General features: G+C 38.7%; 1 protein-coding gene across 1 annotated transcript in view; it reads right to left on the bottom strand.

Moving 5' to 3' along the window:
- NPEPPS (aminopeptidase puromycin sensitive) overlaps window positions 1–22,473 on the bottom strand; it is a 117,532-nt gene that overhangs the window by 42,972 nt on the left and 52,087 nt on the right. Inside the window, exon 3 of the mRNA XM_018064963.1 lies at window positions 9,758–9,835. Within this exon, the coding sequence (XP_017920452.1) occupies window positions 9,758–9,835 (78 nt within the window). The remainder of the gene's footprint in view (window positions 1–9,757; window positions 9,836–22,473) is intronic.

Raw genomic sequence — 22,473 nt, forward strand, 5'->3', positions numbered from 1 at the left:
TGATTAAAAAAAAAAAAGGGCATATGTGTTCACAGTAATCAAGTTTTTGTTGTTATTTAGTCGCTAAGTCATGTCCAACTCTGCAACCCAGGCTCCTTTGTCCAAGGGATTTCCCAGGCAAGGATACTGGAATCGGTAGCCATTTTCTTCTCCTTGGATCTTCCCAACCCAGGGATTAAACCCATGTCTCCTGCTTGGCTGGTGAATTCTTTACTGCTGAGCCACCCTTGGGAAGCCCCAATAAAGTTAGTAAAGAATATCTATTAGACTAGGAAAACCTCTTTAAACATAGAACTGTTGGATGAAATTTTATGTTCAGTTCAGTTGCTCAGTCGTGTCCGACTCTTTGAGACCCCATTAATCGCAGCACGCCAGCCTCTCTGTCCATCACCAACTCCCATCCACCAGACTCACGTCCACTGAGTCAGTGATGGCATCCAGCCATCTCATCCTCTGTCGTCCCCTTCTCCTCCAGCCCCCAATCCCTCCCAGCATCAGAGTCTTTTCCAATGAGTCAACTCTTCGCACGAGGTGGCCAAAGTACTGGAGTTTCAGCTTTAGCATCATCCCTTCCAAAGAAATCCCAGGAATGATCTCCTTCAGAATGGACTGGTTGAATCTCCTTGCAGTCCAAGGGACTCTCAAGAGTCTTCTCCAACTCCACAGTTCAAAAGCATCAATTCTTCGGCGCTCAGCCTTTTTCACAGTCCAACTCTCACATCCATACATGACCATAGGAAAAACCATAGCCTTGACTAGATGGACCTTAGTTGGCAAAGTAATGTCTCTGCTTTTGAATATGCTATCTAGGTTGGTCATAACTTTCCTTCCAAGGAGTAAGCGTCTTTTAATTTCATGGCTGCAATCACCATCTGCAGTGATTTTGGAGCCCCCTAAAATAAAGTCTGACACTGTTTCCACTGTTTCCCCATCTATTTCCCATGAAGTGATGGGACCAGATGCCATGATCTTCGTTTTCTGAATGTTGAGCTTTAGGCCAACTTTTTCGCTCTCCTCTTTCACTTTCATCAAGAGGCTTTTGAGTTCCTCTTCACTTTCTGCCATAACGGTGGTGTCATCTGCATATCTGAGGTTATTGGTATTTCTCCTGGCAATCTTGATTCCAGCTTGTGCTTCTACCAGCCCAGCGTTTCTCATGATGTACTCTGCATAGAAGTTAAATAAGCAGGGTGACAATATACAGCCTTAATATACTCCTTTTCCTATATGAAACCAGTCTGTTGTTTCATGTCCAGTTCTAACTGTTGCTGCCTGACCTGCATACAGATTTCTCAAGAGGCAGGTCAGGTGGTCTGGTATTCCCATTTCTTTCAGAATTTTCCAGTTTATTGTGATCCACACAGTCAAAGGCTTTGGCATAGTCAATAAAGCAGAAATAGACGTTTTTCTGTAACTCTCTTGCTTTTTCCATGATCCAGCGGATGTTGGCAATTTGATCTCTGGTTCCTCTGCCTTTTCTAAAACCAACTTGAACATCTGGAAGTTCACGGTTCATGTATTGCTGAAGCCCAGCTTGGAGAATTTTTAGCATTACTTTACTAGCGTGTGAGATGAGTGCAATTGTGAGGTAGTTTGAGCATTCTTTGGCATTGCCTTTCTTTGGGATTGGAGTGAAAACTGACATTTTCCAGTCCTGTGGCCACTGCTGAGTTTTCCAAATTTGCTGGAATGTTGAGTGCACCACTTTCACAGCATCATATTTCAGGATTTGAAATAGCTCAATTGGAATTCCATCACCTCCACTAGGTTTGTTCGTAGTGATGCTACCTAAGGCCCACTTGACTTCACATTCCAGGATATCTGGCTCAAGATGAGTGATCACACCACTGTGATTATCTGGGTCGTGAAGATCTTTTTTGTACAGTTCTTCTGTGTATTCTTGCCACCTCTTCTTAATATCTTCTGCTTCTGTTAGGTCCATACCATTTCTGTCCTTTATCGAGCCCATCTTTACATGAAATGTTCCTCTATTTCTTTGCACTGATCACTGAAGAAGGCTTTCTTACCTCTTCTTGCTATTCTCTGGAACTCTGCATTCAGATGTTTATATCTTTCCTTTTCTCCTTTGTTTTTTGCCTCTCTTCTTTTCACAGCTATTTGTAAAGCCTCCCCAGACAGCCATTTTGCTTTTTTGCATTTCTTTTCCATGGGGACAGTCTTGATCCCTGTCTCCTGTACAATGTCACGAACCTCATTCCATAGTTTATCAGGCACTCTATTTATCAGATCTAGGCCCTTAAATCTATTTCTCACTTCCACTGTATAATCGTAAGGGATCTGATTCAGGTCATACCTGAATGGTCTAGTGGTTTTCCCTACTTTTTTCAATTTAAGTCTGAATTTGGTAATAGGAGTTCATGATCTGAGCCACAGTCAGCTCCTGGTCTTGTTTTTGTTGACTGTATAGAGCTTCTCTATCTTTGGCTGCAAAGAATATAATCAATCTGATTTCAGTGTTGACCATCTGGTGATGTCCATGTATAGAGTCTTCTCTTGTGTTGTTGGAAGAGGGTGTTTGCTATGACCAGTGCATTTTCTTGGCAAAACTCTATTAGTCTATGCCCTGCTTCATTCCGCATTCCAAGGCCAAATTTACCTGTTACTCCAGGTGATTCTTGACTTCCTACTTTGGCATTCCAGTCCCCTATAATGAAAAGGACATCTTTTTGGGGTGTTAGTTCTAAAAGGTCTTGTAGGTCTTCATAGAACCGTTCAACTTCAGCTTCTTCAGCGTTACTGGTTGGGGCACAGACTTGGATTACTGTGATATTGAATGGTTTGCCTTGGAAATGAACAGAGATTATTCTATCGTTTTTGAGATTGCATCCAAATACTGCATTTTGGACTCTTTTGTTGACCATGATGGCTACTTCATTTCTTCTGAGAGATTTCTGCCCGCAGTAGTAGATATAATGGTCATCTGAGTTAAATTCACCCATTCCAGTCCATTTTAGTTCACTGATTCCTAGAATGTCAACATTCACTCTTGCCATCTCTTGTTTGACCACTTCCAATTTGCCTTGATTCATGGACCTGACATTCCAGGTTCCTATGCAATATTGCTCTTTACAGTATAGACCTTGCTTCTATCACCAGTCACATCCACAGCTGGGTATTGTTTTTGCTTTGGCTCCATCCCTTCATTCTTTCTGGCGTTATTTCCCCACTGATCACTAGTAGTGTGCTGGGCACCTACTTACCTGGGGAGTTCCTCTTTCAGTATCCTATCATTTTGCCTTTTCATACTGTTCATGGGTTTCTCAAGGCAAGAATATTGAAGTGGTTTGCCATTCCCTTCTCCAGTGCACCACATTCTGTCAGACCTGTCCACCATGACCCGCCTGTCTCGGGTTGCCCTGCGGGCATGGCTTAGTTTCATTGAGTTAGACAAGTGTCTAACTCAATTTTATGTTACAATTCCATAAATGGAATTGGCCAGTCTGTTTTTCAATAAGTCAACTGTTAAGATGTCTTCACGCTGCTGCTGCTGCTAAGTCGCTTCAGTAGTGTCCGACTCTGTGTGACCCCATAGACGGCAGCCCACCGGCTTCTCCGTCCCTAGGATTCTCCAGGCAAGAACACTGGAGTGGGTTGCCATTTCCTTCTCCAATGCATGAAAGTGAAAAGTGAAAGTGAAGTCGCTCAGTCTTGTCCGACTCTTAGCGACCCCATGGACTGCAGCCCACCAGGCTCCTCCATCCATGGGATTTTCCAGGCAAGAGTACTGGAGTGGGTTGCCATTGCCTTCTCCGAGATGTCTTCATATTCCACGGTAAATCTACTTTTGACTTTTCCTACTTGGAATAAAAGTGGATTTAAAATTCTTAACTAAATAAGAAAGTCTGCTCACATTTTTACTTGGTTTTAAATCCCCAAGGTCATAATACTATAATAAGATATTGACAATGACCATTTCTGAAAAGTGGCACTATAAAATACAAATTATTGGGAAGGGTTATTACCTGAAATTCAAACAAAACACGTTTGTTTTTTTAATATATTACTAAATTTAATTGGTGTCACATTATACAGTACAAATTATAGAATATTTGCTATTGATACAGAATTTGAGGGCAAAAACAGGAGGAAAAAGGACTTCATGATAAATTTCATCTGTCAATTTTATACCACACTGAAGAATCAATTGCCAGAAAGTCTGATTTTATACCTATTTTTACATATAACTGACTTTGCTTCCTCAAATTAGATGCTTTATTTGAATATCCAAGGTATACAATATTTATTTTGGGATGATAAGCCTTTTAAAACATATAAGCTCATTTATTAATTAAACAACTGAAAAATTAGGACTTCCTCCAAAAAACTTTGGTTTTTAAAGCTTAGGAGAGTATAGTAATTGTTGTAAAACCTGAACTAACAAAATTACTAAAAATTATATTATAAAAAAGTTAATGAGTCTAGCTATGAAATTTAAGACAGATTACTTTATATAAAGAGAATAAGTCTCTGACTTTTTGTCACCATGTCTTATGATCCTGTTTTCCACTCCTCAAAATGTTAATATCTTCTAGCATTTTGCAAATGATTGTCACTCTACAGGATCCTTAACCACTGATTCTAAGGTTGTTAGGCCTTAGATGATCATGGGAAGTTAACCAATATTCTAAAATGGTGCCAATTTCAGAAACAAAGATGTTTTATTTTGTTATATAGTATTTGGCACGACTGTTAAGTTTGAATCGGCTAAACACAAAGGTTACTAATGTCCTCCTGATACATGCTCAGTATGTATTACCACAAGAGAGACCACTTACTGAAATCTGAAAAACAAAATCAGGATTTTATTCTTAAAGCAAAGAATGACTAGGTAACTCTGACCCAGATATCTGACGAAAATGTGAAAGCCAATGATTTTCAAACATATTTATATATATTCAATAATTTAATACAATCACATCTGTAAATGAGATAATTTTTAATTCTAATATTCATATTAGGTACTTAAGTATATATATTAGCTAAAAATCTCCAAAACTTTGTCAAATATACTACGTACATGCACGCTAAGTCACTTCAGTTGTGTCCGACTCTATTGTTTAGAGTCCCTATGGACCACAGCCCACCAGGCTCCTCTGTCCATGGGATTTTCCAGGCAAGAATACTGGAGTGGGTTGCCATTCCCTTCTCCAGGGGATCTTCCCGACCTAGGGATTGAACCTGCGTCTCTTAAGTCTGCTGCATTGTCAGGTGGGTTCTTTACCACTAGCGTCACCTGGGAAAAAAGTATAGCGTATACTAATGGTCATAACCTTCAATGACTTGTTCCTGCTTTTATTAGAAATGACTTAACAATTTACCATGTCTACTGTAAAAAGTCCTTATCAAGAATGATGTAGCTCTTATATACTGATAGTAAATGACCTCTTATATATAAAGAAGGAGAAAAGAAGGGTAGAGAATACATATGACATGCTAACTTCTGTGTTCTTAAATGGTATAAACATAAATGCTTATAAAAGCATGGAGCAGTTTTGCAAGAATACATAGGAAACTGTATTCTCCACTTAGGAGAAGTGGGGCTGAGAGAGACAGGAACAGAACGACCAACAAATTATCACTACGTATCACTTGAATTTCAAGCCATGTGCATGTGTTATATTTTTTGAACATTTAATTTAAAAAATAAAAGGAGCATAATGTGGTGGTTAGTAGTACAAAGTTTTGAATTAAACTGCTTGTGTTCTCTGACTGCCACTATATTAGCTGTTGACCTTGGGCAAGTTATGTAAGTTAAATACATCATTTGGCGCAATACTTTATCTTTAAAGCGGCGATCATAGAATCTATTTCAAAACAGATTAACAAATGTTTATGATGCACATAAACAGATTAAGCACTCAGTAGATACATGTGTGAATATATAATACACACATACATTCATATACAGGTATACATCACACACACACATACACACATACACACATATCTTCTGGGAGTTTATGTCCTTTGTTACCTGATGAGTTCCAGCAAATATATTCTGGCTTCTTTTGATAAACACACTAATATTTTTGATTTAAAAAATTATGTCAAATTTCCTAATGCTAAACAATTGAATCTATGCTACTTTTTTTCTATACATGCTAACTAGATTTATGTATCTTCTTAGGCTATTTTAAGCTACCTTTAAATATTTTTGCTCCTCTCTTCCTTATTTTTATTTCATTAATTTCTGCTCTTAAATCTTTCTCTTCTACTTTCTTCAAGTTAGGTTCTTTTTGTCTAACATTGATCTTGATGCCCTCTTAATTAATTTTTAGCCTTTCTTCTGAGCTAAATATCCTCTTTGAAAATAATGCTTTACCTGCATCCTACATGTTCTGTATGTAGCAATTTTATTCAGTTCAGTCGCTCAGTCATGTCTGACTCTTTGCGACCCCATGAAATGCAGCACGCCAGGCCTCCCTGTCCATCACCAACTCCCGGAGTTCACTCAGACTCACGTCCATCGAGTCAGTGATGCCTTCCAGCCATCTCATCCTCTGTCGTCCCCTTCTCCTCCTGCCCCCAATCCCTCCCAGCATCAGAGTCTTTTCCAATAAGTCAACTCTTCGCATGAGGTGGCCAAAGTACTGGAGTTTCAGCTTTAGCATCATTCCTTCATTAATTTTCAGAAGTATCATTTTTCCAATATATGAAAAGGCATATATAAAAGGCTACTGACTTTAATCTTTTCATAGTATAAACACAGAATATAGTCTGTAATGATACAGATTTTAAATTTTTAAAAAATTTCCTATCATTTCTATCAAAATGATAGTTCACAGTTTTAAACCTCATGTATCTGCCTGCAATGCAGGAGACCCAGGTTCAATCCCTGTGTTGGGAAGATTCCCTGGAGAAGGAAATGACAACCCACTCCAGTATTCTTGCCTGGAAAATCCCATGGACAGAGGAACCTGGTAAGCTATAGTCCATGGGGTCGCAAAGAGTCAGACACGACTGAGCGGCTAACACACAACACAGTTTTCTACAGGCCCACCTATATAAGCTGCAGGCATGCCCAATGCTACTTACTCCCTATACCTGCCTCAGTGACAACCCTGTGATTTCTAAATACCTTGTTTATTTAGCTATTTTTTTTAACTTTTCAATTTTCTTCTTACTATAAAAAGTGAAGTTTGAGCTAAACTACATCTCCACTACTATATCTTTCACAAAGAATTAAAATTTTCTATAACTTCAAAGATCTGAAAATATTTTCTTTAACCTCACTGTGTGGCTAAGCAAAGAATTCTAAACTGAGAGTCAGATTCACTTATAATTTTCAAGGAATGGCTTTATTAGAGTCTGGTTTCCATTGTCAATCTACTGCTCTTTTGATTTCTGAACCTTGAAGGTAACTTCCTCCTAACTCCCTCGCCTCGGGCAGAAACTCTTTGAGAACCTCACTTTACCCCCTGAAAATTCTAAAATTTGCTTTGGTGTGGGACTTCTTACATTTATTGAGTTTCCTTTTGAGAGTGTATTTTTTCAAACTTAAGGCTTCTGTCTCATCAGTTCAAATAAATTTTCATGTTGTGTGTTTTTCATAATTTCCCCTTCCCATTTTCTATATCCTCTCTTTCACTAGCTGGATGCCTGGTCCTGCTATTATCAGTCCTCCAATCTTCCTATTTGGAAGATGCCTCTATTTCACCTTTCAAAACTTCTTTTTTTTTTTTACTCCTAATATATTATAATTTCCAAAAGTGTGCTTACTCTATTCCATCCTCTTTTTATTTAATGAATGTAATATTAGTAACACTCCTTAGGATATTAATCTGTTTGGGTTTCTATATTTCTGTTATACTTATTGCTTTCCTTTTTGCTTTATAGTTTCATTTAGAAGTTTATCCAATGTCTGGTAATTATTGCCCCAGTGACTTTGGGCTTGGCCATGCTATTTGCTTTGCATAATGAAATGTGAATGAACATCACCATCCACGTAGAAGCTTTAACTGTTTGTGATTTGTTGCTGTCTCCAGCTCCGAGCTTCTGCCCTCTGCCATATGAGAGAACGGCATGCTGCACATAGTGGCTACTCACTACAGAGCCTGGCATCAAGAGTCATATGAGCTTAGTGGAGTTCAGGGAAGTTGGCAATATGTCTGCAGATGATCAGCAGTCCTCAGGGCCATGTGTAAACAAGAAATATGTTGTAAGCCAGTGATATTTATGATTCCATTTGTAGGTTAAAATATAGAATAATATAGAATATTTCTGGAAGGATTCACTAGACAATAAAAGTAGAAGGGGTCGGAGAGAGAAATTCTCAGTTTTCAGGTTATTATCTTCAGTATTTTTTAATACAGGTTCATGGCAAACATTTTTTTTTTATAATAATTTCACACAAAAATAATCCTAGTGAGAAAAAGACAAAATGAAAGGTCTGAAAGAGTACCAAGATAAAACTTCTCCAATTTAAAATTTTTCTATAAATACTTTCATATTGAGGGAATATATTATCAATATAAAAATTATGGAAAACAGAGAAGGGTATGAATAAGAATAAAAATCATCAATTATGTCAACAACCAGACATATAATATTATTCATACCATTTTAGAGATATGATTCATCAGCTTGTATGTGTCATTCTGTATTCTGCTTTTCAATTTTACATTATAATAAGTACTTTACAGTGTTAAGAATTCATAAACCTCACTTTTAATTGCTGGATGTATTCATCATACATATATGTCATAATTAGCTTAATTATTCCCTTAGTGTTGGACAAATGTATTATATCTAATTTTTTACTATCTTAGTAATGTCTGAAGAGACATTTCTAGGCATAAGGTATTTCTTGTATTTATGACTTTTCTTTAGGATACTATATTCCTAAATACCAGAACTGCCAGGTCAAAAGACATGAATATCTTTAGGCTCTTAACACATACTGCCAGGCTGCTTTCCAAATAAATTACATGGATTTATATTCTTACTAGTAACATTAAGGCAGTCACATAGAGATTCATTTTTTTACTTCTGATTACATGACAGACAAAAACTGGTATTATCAGTAGCAGTTATTTCAATATTTCTCATTACAAGGAGGGCAAACATCTTAACACACTGTTATTATTCATTTGTATTTTCTTTCATATTATCTGTGGCTTTTCATATGCTCATTTATCAAAGTCTCAGTACTTCACCAACTGATTTGTATATCATTTCTTCCATTATATTAAGCTCAGAATGTCTAGTTTCTTTGTGCTTTTAAATGGCACATGCAGTAATGTATCAACAAATCTTTCCTTCCATGCTCTCACTTAGCATAGCATCTCTCTAATCTCCGACTGTACCTCAAAATCATCTGTGGAACATTTGCCTCAGATATTTGGATTCAATTAGTAGAATAGGTAGATGTAATTTTAAAAAACTGAAACTGAAAAAGTGAAAACAATGCATTATGTTCTAGAATAGAATGACTGTCATTTCTTACTCTTTTCTGGTGGGCTAAACACTGAAATGAACCTGACTGTTTTAAGCTCTATCTTCATGCTCTGTTACTGTTGTTCAGTTGTCAATTAGAGTCTGACTCTTTGAGACCCCATGGACTGCAGCATGCCAGGCCTCCCTGTCCCTCACCATCTCCCAGAGTTTGCCCAAGATCTTAATCTCCCTAAACAAAGAGCTTTTAAAAAAAAAAAAAAGAAGACATGCAATAAATTTTTTGGGAAGAAGTAAGATGTCACTATTCATTATGGGATTTTATAAAAGCCATGTCTCCTACCTGGTTGGAGAGTGCTAGGAAAAGACAAGGTGACTTTTTCATCTTCATTTTGATAGTTAAATCCTGTAGCATGTATTTCTGGAATGGAAAAAAAAAAATTACTTCACAAATCTGACTGGACCAAATCCAGCCTGTAGCAATTAACATTTTCAAGAGCAAAATCTCAAATAAAAATATTCTGAATTTAATAAATTAAGTTCCTATTAACAAGAGTGTCATTTCAAACTAACCTATTTTAGACTATGTAACCTAACTTAAATATGCTCCTTAAAAATAATTACACATCCTACATTAATTCACAAAACTTTCATGATATAAGGAAATAGGGCTACTATAAATGGGAAAAGGTTTTCTACCGGATTCCCAGACATACTTCATCCTTCTTTGTGTAATAATTATACTGCTTTATTCGTTGCAGTCTTACTCCTGAACATTTGAAATACAGAACAGGTTGCCAAGATTTCAGTGTCAAGATATGTCACTGATAAAGAACCCGCCTGCCAATGCAGGAGACACGGGTTAGATCCTCGATCTGGGAGAATCCCACATGCAACTAATTTAAGCCCGTGCACGCCCATGCAATACAACTAATGAGCCTGTGCTCTAGAGCCCAGAAACTGCAACTCCTAAGACCACATTCCGCAGCTACTGAAGCCTGTGCACCTAGAGCACAGGATCTGCAACGGGACGAGCCCCTGCACTGAGAAGCCCTCACACTGCCACCGGAGCGGCCCCCGCTCCCCACAAAGGGAGAAAAGCCAAGACCCAACAGTCAAAAATGATCCAAAAAATAAAACGAAAACACAGATTTATCAGTGAAAGTTCTGTTCTCCCACTCAAACAAAGGTAACAGTTCCAACAAGATAGAAGTCCTATTTCCACTGAAATTCTTTGTTACGTTTTATAGAAATAAGGAAGGTAAAAACAGGTGTGCAGATTAAATTAAGGTTTTGATTTACTCCCTACCAGTAGAAAAACATCTATTTCTGCTTTATTGACTATGCCAAAGCCTTTGACTGTGTGAATCACAATAAACTGTGGAAAATTCTGAAAGAGATGGGAATATCAGATCACCTGATCAGCCTCTTAAGAGACCTATATGCAGGTCAGAAAGCAACAGTTAGAACTGGACATGAAACAACAGACTGGTTTCAAATAGGAAAAGGAGTACGTCAAGGCTGTATATTGTCACCCTGCTTATTTAACTTCTATGGAGAGCAAATCATGAGAAACGCTGGGTTGGAAGAAACACAAGCTGAAATCAAGATTGCCGGGAGAAATATGAATCACCTCAGATATGCAGATGACACCACCCTTATGGCAGAAAGTGAAGAGGAACTCAAAAGCCTCTTGATGAAAGTGAAAGAAGAGAGTGAAAAAGATGGCTTAAAGCTCAACATTCAGAAAATGAAGATCATGGCATCTGGTCCCATCACTTCATGGGAAATAGATGGGGAAACAGTGGAAACAGTGTCAGACTTTATTTTAGGGGGCTCTAAAATCACTGCAGATGGTGACTGCAGCCATGAAATTAAAAGACGGTTACTCCTTGGAAGAAAAGTTATAACCAACCTGGATAGCATATTGAAAAGCAGAGACATTACTTTGCCCACAAAGGTCCATCTAGTCAAGGCTATGGTTTTTCCAGTAGTCATGTATGGATGTGAGAGTTGGACTGTGAAGAAAGCTGAGCGCCAAAGAATTGATGCTTCTGAACTGTGATGTTGGAGAAGACTCTTGCGAGTCCCTTGGACTGCAAGAAGATACAACCAGTCCATTCTAAAGGAGATCAGCCCTGGGTGTTCTTTGGAAGGGATGATGCTAAAGCTAAAACTCCAGTACTCTGGCCACCTCATGCGAAGAGTTGACTCATTGGAAAAGACTCTGATGCTGGGAGGGATTGGGGGCTGGAGGAGAAGGGGACGACAGAGGATGAGATGGCTGGATGGCATCACTGACTCGATGGACGTGAGTCTGAGTGAACTCCGGGAGTTGGTGATGGACAGGGAGGCCTGGCGTGCTGCGATTCATGGGGTCGCAAAGAGTCGGACACAACTGAGTGACTGAACTGAACTGAACCAGTAGTAAGAAGAGCCTGCTTATTTAAATGATACTTCAGAATGCTTAGTTGACACTTCAGGAAAAGAGCATAGCAGATCAATTCCCACCCGCATCCTCACTCCGAAAGAAAAACTGCCCAAAGAGGTAGCCTTAATAAGCACTTGAAAAGATGTTCAGTATCTTTAATCATCAGGGAAATGCAAATCAAAACCACAATATGATACCACTTTATACCCACTAGGACAACTATAACCAAAAAGACAATAGTAAGTTTAGGGAGGATGTAGAGAATCTGGAACCCTCACACATTGCTGATAGGAATGTAAAAATGTTTCCAAATGTTCTGGGAAACAGCCTGGCAGTTCCTCAAATGATTAAACACAGAATTAACTGTATAACCCAGAAATTCCACTCTTAGGTATATACCCAAGAGAAATGAATACATATGTCCACATAAAAATTTATACACAAAGGTTCTTAGTAGTCAAAAAACAGAAACAACTCAAATGTCTATCAACTGATGAACAGATACTATGGGATATACAATGGAATATTATGTGACAATAAAAAGAAATAAAGTGTTAATATATGCTACAATATGGACAAGCCTTGAAAACATGTTAAGTGAAAGAAACCAAACACAAAAGGCCACATGTCTATATGAAATGTTCAGAACAGGTAAATCCACACAGACAGAAAGTAAACTAGTGGCTGCCTAGGGCTGGAAGGTCATGCAGAAATGGAAACTGACAGCTCATGGGTTTTTTCTTTTTGGGGTGATGAAAATGTTCTAAAATTGATTCTGACGGTAGCTTAAAAACCACTGAATTGAATTCTATAGTGTGTGAATTATATCTCAAAAAGTTATTATTAAAAGAGAGGCAGCCTTACCAGTCACAGGCTTAAGTTTGATATGGGTAACAGTGATTCAGATTTAATAACATTCTATGAGTCAGGCAAGATGCCCACAATTCACTCTCTTCTCATAAGTTACTAAAGATTAAATTCCCAATGTTTCTAATATGATGGTTCAAACAAGTTTTATAAAGCCAAAATCTTTATGAAACCAATAAGAATTTATAATTTGTTTTTGAAAGAACTTTATAATCAATTATTCCTCATTTTACAGATGAAGAAAATTATGTATCTAAAGTAAATCATTCACTCAAGGTCACACTGCTGGACTAGAACTCAGTTCCTTTGCTATTCCTATTGCCAAAATTCTTTCTATTATCATAAGATAGCGCCTAAATTTGAACAGAAACTCAACATTTGGTATATATACAATACTGATAAAATAAATCTCTACTGAAACAATGACTTCTGCTGGCAAAAATCTTAGATTTGCTCTAACTTGATCCCCAAGAATAGAATATTCCTTAGCCTCCAGGGAAGCTACAAGGCACTTCAAGGATTAAGAATGCACTTTTCTAACTCAGATATAAAGTAGCATTATGGTACCTCTAAGGTATTCTGCGGAGAAGGCAATGGCAACCCACTCCAGTACTCTTGCCTGGCAAATCCCAAGGACGTAGAAGCCTGGTAGGCTGCAGTCCATGGGGTCACGAAGAATCGGACACGACTGAGCGACTTCACTTTCATGGATTGAGAGGGAAATGGCAACCCACTTCAGTGTTCTTGCCTGGAGAATCCCAGGAACAGCGAAGCCTGGTGGGCTGCTGTCTATGGGGTCACACAGAGTCGGACACAACTGAAGCAACTTAGCAGCAGCAGCAGCAGTAGCAAGGTACTCTGATCAAAAACTATCTCTATATAAAGTTTACTAAACTAACTTGTTTTTATAAATGCACAAGAAAAGCTTTAAACTGGTAAGAAATGAAGACAGAAAAGCAAAAGAATAGCAGTTTTTAAATTGAAACAATCAAATACTGTACCGCTAGATTATATCCTACTGCATATCCTTCCAAATGTACACATATCAACTACACCTGTGTATAAAACAAAGAGCAAGTTTCCTCCAAAATTCTCTCTCAGTAAAAAGAAAGTAGCCATATATCTGAATTCTTTAAAAGTCTCCTGGATTATGGGATACTCTTCTAATTGCTTCGTGTGGACAACATACTACTTTGCAGAAGTCGAGTCTGAAATAACCTCAGTCAACTGAAGTTTTGTACATCACCACCACCATTCAGTGGCGCGAGCCAAAAATAAGAAAGCATCCTGCCTGCCTCCCCCTCCATGTCTGTCTGTCTCTACCACTATACACTCAACAAACAAGTTCAACATTCTTAATCCCAGAATTTTCAAGGTTTTACGACTATAGCCCAGTCCTGTGTATCATTACTTCTCTCCTAGGTCACTATAATAGCTTCTTAACTGGTCTATTTCCATTTTTGCTGCCTTATAGTCTATGTTATAGCAGCTAGGGTCATCAGTGAGATCAAAGCCTCTAATGGGAGTCCTACAATATTCATAATGAAAATCTAAATCTGCTTGAGATGGGCAATTATTTCTTGGAGAGGATTCAAAAAAAGCACTAATCATAAAATTAAAAAACTGACAGATCAGATTTCATTAATATCCTACTGTATAATACAGGGAACTATATGCAACAGCCTTTGGTAAACCATAATGGAAAAAGAATATGAAAAAGAATATATATGTAAAAAACACTTAAAACTTGTAATTATCAAAAGACACTATGAAGAAAATGAACAGGCAAACCACAGACGAAGAGAAAATATTTTACTTTGTATAGATGCAAAAAAATTATATCCAGAATATACATAAAAACTTCTACAACCCAGTGATAGACAGATAACCAAAAACATCTTTAACAGAATCTTTGACATTGGTCTCAGGAATACAATATCTTTCTAGATATATGTCCTCAGGCAAAGGGGAAAAAAGCAAAAATAAACAAATGGGATTACATCAAACTAAAAGGCTTTTGCACAGCAAAGGAAACCATCAATAAAACAAAAAGACAACCTATCAAATCGGAAAAGACATTTGCAAACAACATATCCTATACGGGATTAATCTACAAAACATATAAAGAACACATACAACTAACAGTAACAACAACAACAAAAACAACCTGATTTGAAAATGGACAGAGGAGCTAAATAGACACTTTTTCCAAATAAGACATACAAATGGCCAATAAGCACATGAAAAGATGTTCAACATCACTAATTTTTAGGGAAATGCAATTCAAAACCACAATGAGATACTCCCTCATGCCAGTTAGACTGGTTATTATCGAAAAGACAAAAAATAACAGGCCAGTGCTCTGGGACAACATGGAGTGATGGGGTGGGGAGGGAGGTGGCGTTCAGGATGGGTGGGTTCAGGATGAGGGGGACACATGTATACCTACGGCCGATTCATGCTGATGTATGACAAAAGTGAAAGTGAAAGTCGCTCAATTGTGTCCGACTCTTTGTGACCCCATGGACTGTGGGAACTCTGCAGGCCACAATACTGGAGTGGGTAGCCTTTTCCTTCTCCAGGGGATCTTCCCAACCCAGGGACTGAACCCAGGTCTCCCACATTGCAGGCAGATTCTTTACCAGCTGAGCAACAAAGAAGCCCTGATGTATGGCAAAAGCCATCACAATATTGTAATTATCCTCCAGTTAAAATAAATAAATTTTTTTTAAAAGGTAACAAATGTTGGCAAGGATCTACATAAAAGGGAACTTTCATACACTGTTGGTGGGAATGTAAACTAGTATAACCACTATGGAAGACAGTATGGATATTCCTCAAAAATTTAAGAATAGAACTACCATATGATCCAGCTATCCTACTTCTGGTATTCATCCAATGAATACAAAAACACTAATTCAAAAAGATATATGCATCCCTATGTTCATCACATTTACAATAGCAAAGACGTGGAAACAACCTAAGGATCCACCCACTGATGAATGAATTAAGATGTGGGCTATATATAAAATAGAATATTACTCAGCCTTAAAAAGATGAAATCTTATCATCTGCGACTGCATAGATGGACCTTGAGGCTATTGTGCTAAGTAAAATAAGTCAGATAGAGAAAGGACACATACCATATGATACCACTGAGATTTTATATATATATATATATATATGAAGTAATTAGGGACTTCCCTGGAGATCCAGTGGCGAAGGCAACATGCACCCGATGCAGGAGGCCCAGGTTCGACCCCTGGTTGAGAACTAGATCCCACATGATGCAACTAAGAGTCTGCATGCCACAACTAAAGATACTGGAACGATCTGGTGGTAAGCACACTATAAGGGCATACAGAAGTAGAAATACAATGCTGTGCACATCAAAAATATAACAAAATGCTATTGTAGATGTGGAGTAATAACTAGAACTCATGTTTTGCCATTGATGCCTCACTGTCGTTCCTCAAAGACTGCAAGCATTCTCTAACCTCAGAGTTTCTGCAACTTCATGAAAAATTCTTTATCCAGCTACCTATACATTTTATGTCATTCAGGTCTCTGTTCAAATCATTTCTTTAGAAATCTGTTCCATCACCTTAAACAACAGGCTTCCTTCTATATTCTGTTCCTGTGCTTTCTGAGTACTTATCACTATACTCATTACATTACATATTTGTTATTTATCTTCCCAAACTGAATACATATATCTGGAAGGCTGACTCCTAGTTTTGTCCACCACTCTACCTCCAATGCTAGAATGGTTTCTGGCACACAGTAGGTTTACGAATCATTAGCAGAATGAATAGGTCACTTCAAAAACAACATTTTAAGGGATTACATCATGAAGATAATCAATCAGTTCAGTTCAGTTCAGTCGCTAAGTCGTATCCGACTCTTTGAGACCCCATGAATCGCAGCACGCCAGGCCTCCCTGTTCATCACCATCTCCCGGAGTTCACTCAGACTCATGTCCATCAAGTCCGTGATGCCATCCAGCCATCTCATCCTCTGTCGTCCCCTTTTCCTCCTGCCCCCAATCCCTCCCAGCATCAGAGTCTTTTCCAATGTGTTAACTCTTTGCATGAGGTGGCCAAAGTACTGGAGTTTCAGCTTTAGCATCATTCCTTCCAAAGAGATCCCAGGGTTGATCTCCTTTAGAATGGACTGGTTGGATCTCCTTGCAGTCCAAGGGACTCGTAAGAGTCTTCTCCAACACCACAGTTCAAAAGCATCAATTCTTCAGTGCTCCGCCTTCTTCACAGTCCAACTCTCACATCCATACATGACTACTGGAAAAACCATAGCCTTGATTAGACGGACCTTCGTCGGCAAAGTAATGTCTCTGCTTTTCAATATGCTATCTAGGTTGGTCATAACTTTCCTTCCAAGGAGTAAGTGTCTTTTAATTTCATGGCTACAGTCACCATCTGCAGTGATTTTAGAGCCCCCAAAAATAAAGTCTGACACTGTTTCCACTGTTTCCCCATCTATTTCCCATGAAGTGATGGGACCAGATGCCATGATCTTCATTTTCTGAATGTTGAGCTTTAGGCCAACTTTTTCGCTCTCCTCTTTCACTTTCATCAAGAGGCTTTTTAACTCCTCTTCACTTTCTGCCATAAGGGTAGTGTCATCTGCATATCTGAGGTGATTGATATTTCTCCCGGCAATCTTGATTCCAGCTTGTGTTTCTTCCAGCCCAGTGTTTCTCATGATGTACTCTGCATAGAAGTTAAATAAGCAGGGTGACAATATACAGCCTTGACGTACTCCTTTTCCTATCTGGAACCAGTCTGTTGTTCCATGTCCAGTTCTAACTGTCACTTCCTGACCTGCATACAGATTTCTCAAGAGGCAGGTCAGGTGGTCTGGTATTCCCATCTCTTTCGGAATTTTCCAAGTTTATTGTGATCCACACAGTCAAAGGCTTTGGCATAGTCAATAAAGCAGAAATAGATGTTTTTCTGGAACTCTCTTGCTTTTTCCATGATCTAGCGGATGTCGGCAATTTGATCTCTGGTTCCTCTGCCTTTTCTAAAACCAGCTTGAACGTCAGGGAGTTCACGGTTCACATATTGCTGAAGTCTGGCTTGCAGAATTTTGAGCATTACTTTACTAGCATGTGAGATGAGTGCAATTGTGAGGTAGTTTGAGCATTCTTTGGCATTGCCTTTCTTTGGGATTGGAATGAAAACGGACCTTTTCCAGTCCTGTGGCCACTGCTGAGTTTTCCAAATTTGCTGGCATATTGAGTGCAGCACTTTCACAGCATCATCTTTCAGGATTTGAAACAGCTCAAATGGAATTCCATCACCTCCACTAGCTTTGTTCATAGTGATGCTTTCTATGGCCCACTTGACTTCACATCCCAAGATGTCTGGTTCTAGATTAGTCATCACATCATCATGACTATCTGGGTCGTGAAGATCTTTTTTGTACAGTTCTTCCGTGTATTCTTGCCACCTCTTAATATCTTTTGCTTCTGTTAGGTCCATACCATTTCTGTCCTTTATCGAGCCCATCTTTGCATGAAATGTTCCCTTGGTATCTCTAATTTTCTTGAAGAGATCTCTAGATCTCTAGTTTTCCTCTATTTCTTTGCACTGATCGCTGAGTACCCATATAAAATATATTAATAAAAAATACCTTTACTAATAACATATGAATGGGTATTTATGGCTAGAGAGAAAATTTTCAATTAAACATAATACAGTAATTCAAAAAGGCCTTAGAAGATAGTATTTGCTCTGGAACAACTAGATTGTTCAAAGTGTGGAAAGCCATTAATATACTAAAGATAATGAAAAGTCTCAATAAATATGCTTCTATAATGAAGTAGAGAAAAGGCAATATTACCAAATTAATGTTTACATTAATATAGTTATAATTTAAATTGTATATATGTAAATTGAGCATTATAAGTAGACAGTTACCTACATCACGTATAAACAGAATCAACAACCTCAGATACGCAGATGACACCACTCTTACAGCAGAAAGCAAAGAAGAACTAAAGAGTCTCCTGATGAGGTGAAACAGGAAAGTGAAAAAGTTGGCTTAAAACTCAACATTCAAAAACTAAGATCATGGCATCCAGTCCATCATTTCATGGCAAATGGATGGGGAAACAATGGTAACAGTGACAGACTATTATCTTGGGCTCCAAAATCACTGCAAATGGTGACTGCAGCCATGAAATAAAAAAAGACACTTGCTCCTCGGAAGAAAAGCTATGATGAACCTAGACAGCATATTAAAAAGCAGAGACATTACTTTGCCAACAAAGGTCCATCTAGTCAAAGCTACAGTTTTTCCAGTAGTTATGTATGGATGTGAGAGTTGGACTATAAAGAAAGCTGAGCACTGAAGAACTGGTGTTTTTGAATTGTGGTGTTGGAGAAGACTCCTGAGAGTCCCTTGGACTGCAATGAGATCAAACCAGTCAATTGTAAAAAAAAAAATCAGTCCTGAATATTCATTGGAAGGACTGACGCTGAAGCTGAAATGCCAATACTTTGGTCACATGATGTGAAAAACAGACTCAGGAGAAGACCTTGATGCTGGGAAAGACTGAAGGCAGGAGAAGGGGATGACAGAGGATGAGATGGTTGGATGGAATCACCGACTCGATGGACATGAGTTAGAGGAAGCTCCGGGAGTCGTGATGGACAGGGAAGCCTAGCGTTCTGCAGTCCATGGGCTTGCAAAGAGTTGGACAAGGAGAATGTCAAGGCTGTATACTGTCACCCTGCTTATTTAACTTACATGCAGAGTACATCATGAGAAACGCTGGGCTGGATGAAGCACAAGTTGGAATCAAGACTGCTGGGAGAAACATCAATAACCTCAGATATGCAGATGACACCACCCTTATGGCAGAAAGTGAAGAAGAAACTAAAGAGCCTCTTGATGAAAGTGAAAGAGGGGAGTGAAAAAGTTGGCTTAAAGCTCAACATTCAGAAAATGAAGATCATGGCATCCGGTCCCATCACTTCATGGGAAATAGATGGGGAAACAGTGGAAACAGTGACAGATGTAGTTTTTTTGGTCTCCAAAATCACTGCAGATGGTGACTGCAGCCATGAAATTGAAAGATGCGTACTCCTTGGCAGGAAAGTTATGGCCCACCTAGACAAAATATTAAAAAGAAGAGACATTACTTTGCCAACAAAGGTCCATCTAGTCAAAGCTATGGTTTTTCCAGTAGTCATGTATGGATGTGAGAGTTGGACTATAAAGAAAACTAGGGGTGAAGAATTGATGCTTTTGAACTGTGGTGTTGCAGAAGACTCTTGAGTCCCTTGAACTGCAAAGACATCCAACCAGCTCATCCTAAAGGAAATCAGTCCTGAATGTTCACTGGAAGGACTGACGTTGAAGCTGAAACTCCAATACTTTGGCCACCTGATGCAAAGAGCTGACTCATTGGAAAAGACCCTGATGTTAGGAAAGATTGAAGGTCGGAGAAGAAGGGGACGACAGAGGATGAGATGGTCGGATGGCATCACCGACTCAATGGACATGAGTCTGCATAAACTCTGGGAGTTGGTGATGGAGAGGGAGGCCTGGCATGCTGCAGTCCATGGCATCACAAAGAGTCAGACATGACTAAGCGACTGAACTGAACTGAACTGACTGAGCGACTGAACTGAACTGAAGCTTAACCAAACTTAAGCTTGACAAAAAATCTTTAAAAAAAATATTTTAAATGTGAGAATAGTAATCTTATAACCAGGCATATGTGGTTATTCAAATCTGAGCCCTCACTGTCATATCTATAAAATTAAAATCATTACCGATTCCTTAGTTATTTGAAGATTATATATAATGCACTCTATGTAAAGTGCTTAGCATGGTGTCTGGTTATGACCATCAAAAAAATGAACACTCTTTTTCTAGATCATAATATATGTAACAGTTCTTCGTTAACTACAACTAATTCATTGTTGCTGTTGAGCCCCTAAGTCATATCTGACTCTGCAACCCCATGGACTGTAGCCCACCCGACTCCATTGGATTTCTCAGGCAAGAATACTGAAGTGGTTGCCACCTCCTTTTCCAGGGGGTCTTCCGGACCCAGGGATCAAACCTGTGTCTCCTATTTGGCAGAAGGATTCTTTACTGCCACCAGGAAAGTCCACTAATTCATTATACCTGTATAAATAAGGACTCTTGCTGAAATTACTTACAATAGAGCACTACATTTCAGAAAAAAACTAAATATAATTGGCATTTTGAAATATGTGGATATAAACACACATATTTGGGTATAAGCATGCATGTGCTGAGTATGTATTTTAGTAATCAAATAAACAGAAGCAAAACATGAATATAAGCATAGCATGTATAAAACCATAACAAAAAAATCTTAACACTCAAAACTACTAACAATATTCACTTTGACTAAAAAAGGTTATTCATGACAATATATACCTACAAAGTTAAAATATAATTTAAGATATAATTTTGACTTAGAAGTAAAAAGAATTTCAGAACTATGTACACAATATGCTATCATTTATGAGCACACACACAATACGTATGTAGATACAGATATACAGGCACACATGAACATATCTGTCTATAAATGCTTAGAACATCTGAGGGAGGATACGTACAAACTTGACAACTTGTCTCTAGGCAGGAGAGGTTGAAGGCTGGACAGGGGGAAAGCAGGCTTACTTAGTACTGTGTAACTTTTGAATTTGGCATCATGTGAACATATTATGAAAAATTTTGTAATGCTAAAATCTTTTGAAAGATACTCCTTTTGAGATCCTGATCAAATCTGTATAGCATGCCCATTTATCAAACAAATCTAATGAATATGTGTTCTCATTTTGGGCTTTCCAAGTATAGCTTATTAAGGAGGAGGCACTCTTGCCTAGATCTTTAGGGCTCTGGTCAATCATAATGCAAAAATCACAGTCATTCTTAGAGAACACGAAAGGGGAAGTGGCTCATCTTGTTTGCACAGTCTTCCAGTGCAAAAAGCTTTCACTATAATGAAAAGAAGGCAGACGCTCTTAATCACTGTACCACTTCAGCTCAGTTCAGTCGTTCAGTCGTGTCCGGGTCTCTGTGACTCCATGAACCGCAGCAAGCCAGGCCTCCCTGTCCATCACCAACTCCCGGAGTTCACTCAGACTCAAGTCTATCGAGTCCATGATGCCATCCAGCCATCTCATCCTCTGTCATCCCCTTCTCCTTCTGCCCCCAATCCCTCCCAGCATCAGGGTCTTTTCCAATGAGTCAGCTCTTCGCCTGAGGCGGCCAAAGTACTGGAGTTTCAGCTTTAGCATCATTCCTTCAAAGAAATCCCAGGGTTGATCTCCTTTAGAATGGACTGGTTGGATCTCCTTGCAGTCCAAGGGACTCGTAAGAGTCTTCTCCAACACCACAGTTCAAAAGCATCAATTCTTCAGTGCTCCGCCTTCTTCACAGTCCAACTCTCACATCCATACATGACTACTGGAAAAACCATAGCCTTGATTAGACGGACCTTCGTCGGCAAAGTAATGTCTCTGCTTTTGAATATGCTATCTAGGTTGGTCATAACTTTCCTTCCAAGGAGTAAGCGTCTTTTAATTCCATGGCTGCAGTCACCATCTGCAGTGATTCTGGAGCTCAAAAAAATAAAGTCTGTCACTGTTTCCACTGTTTCCCCATCTATTTCCCATGAAGTGATGGGACCAGATGCCATGATCTTCATTTTCTGAATGTTGAGCTTTAGGCCAACTTTTTCACTCTCC

This window comes from Capra hircus, chromosome 19 (genome assembly GCF_001704415.2).
Source record: "Capra hircus breed San Clemente chromosome 19, ASM170441v1, whole genome shotgun sequence".
Taxonomy (NCBI): domain Eukaryota; kingdom Metazoa; phylum Chordata; class Mammalia; order Artiodactyla; family Bovidae; genus Capra; species Capra hircus.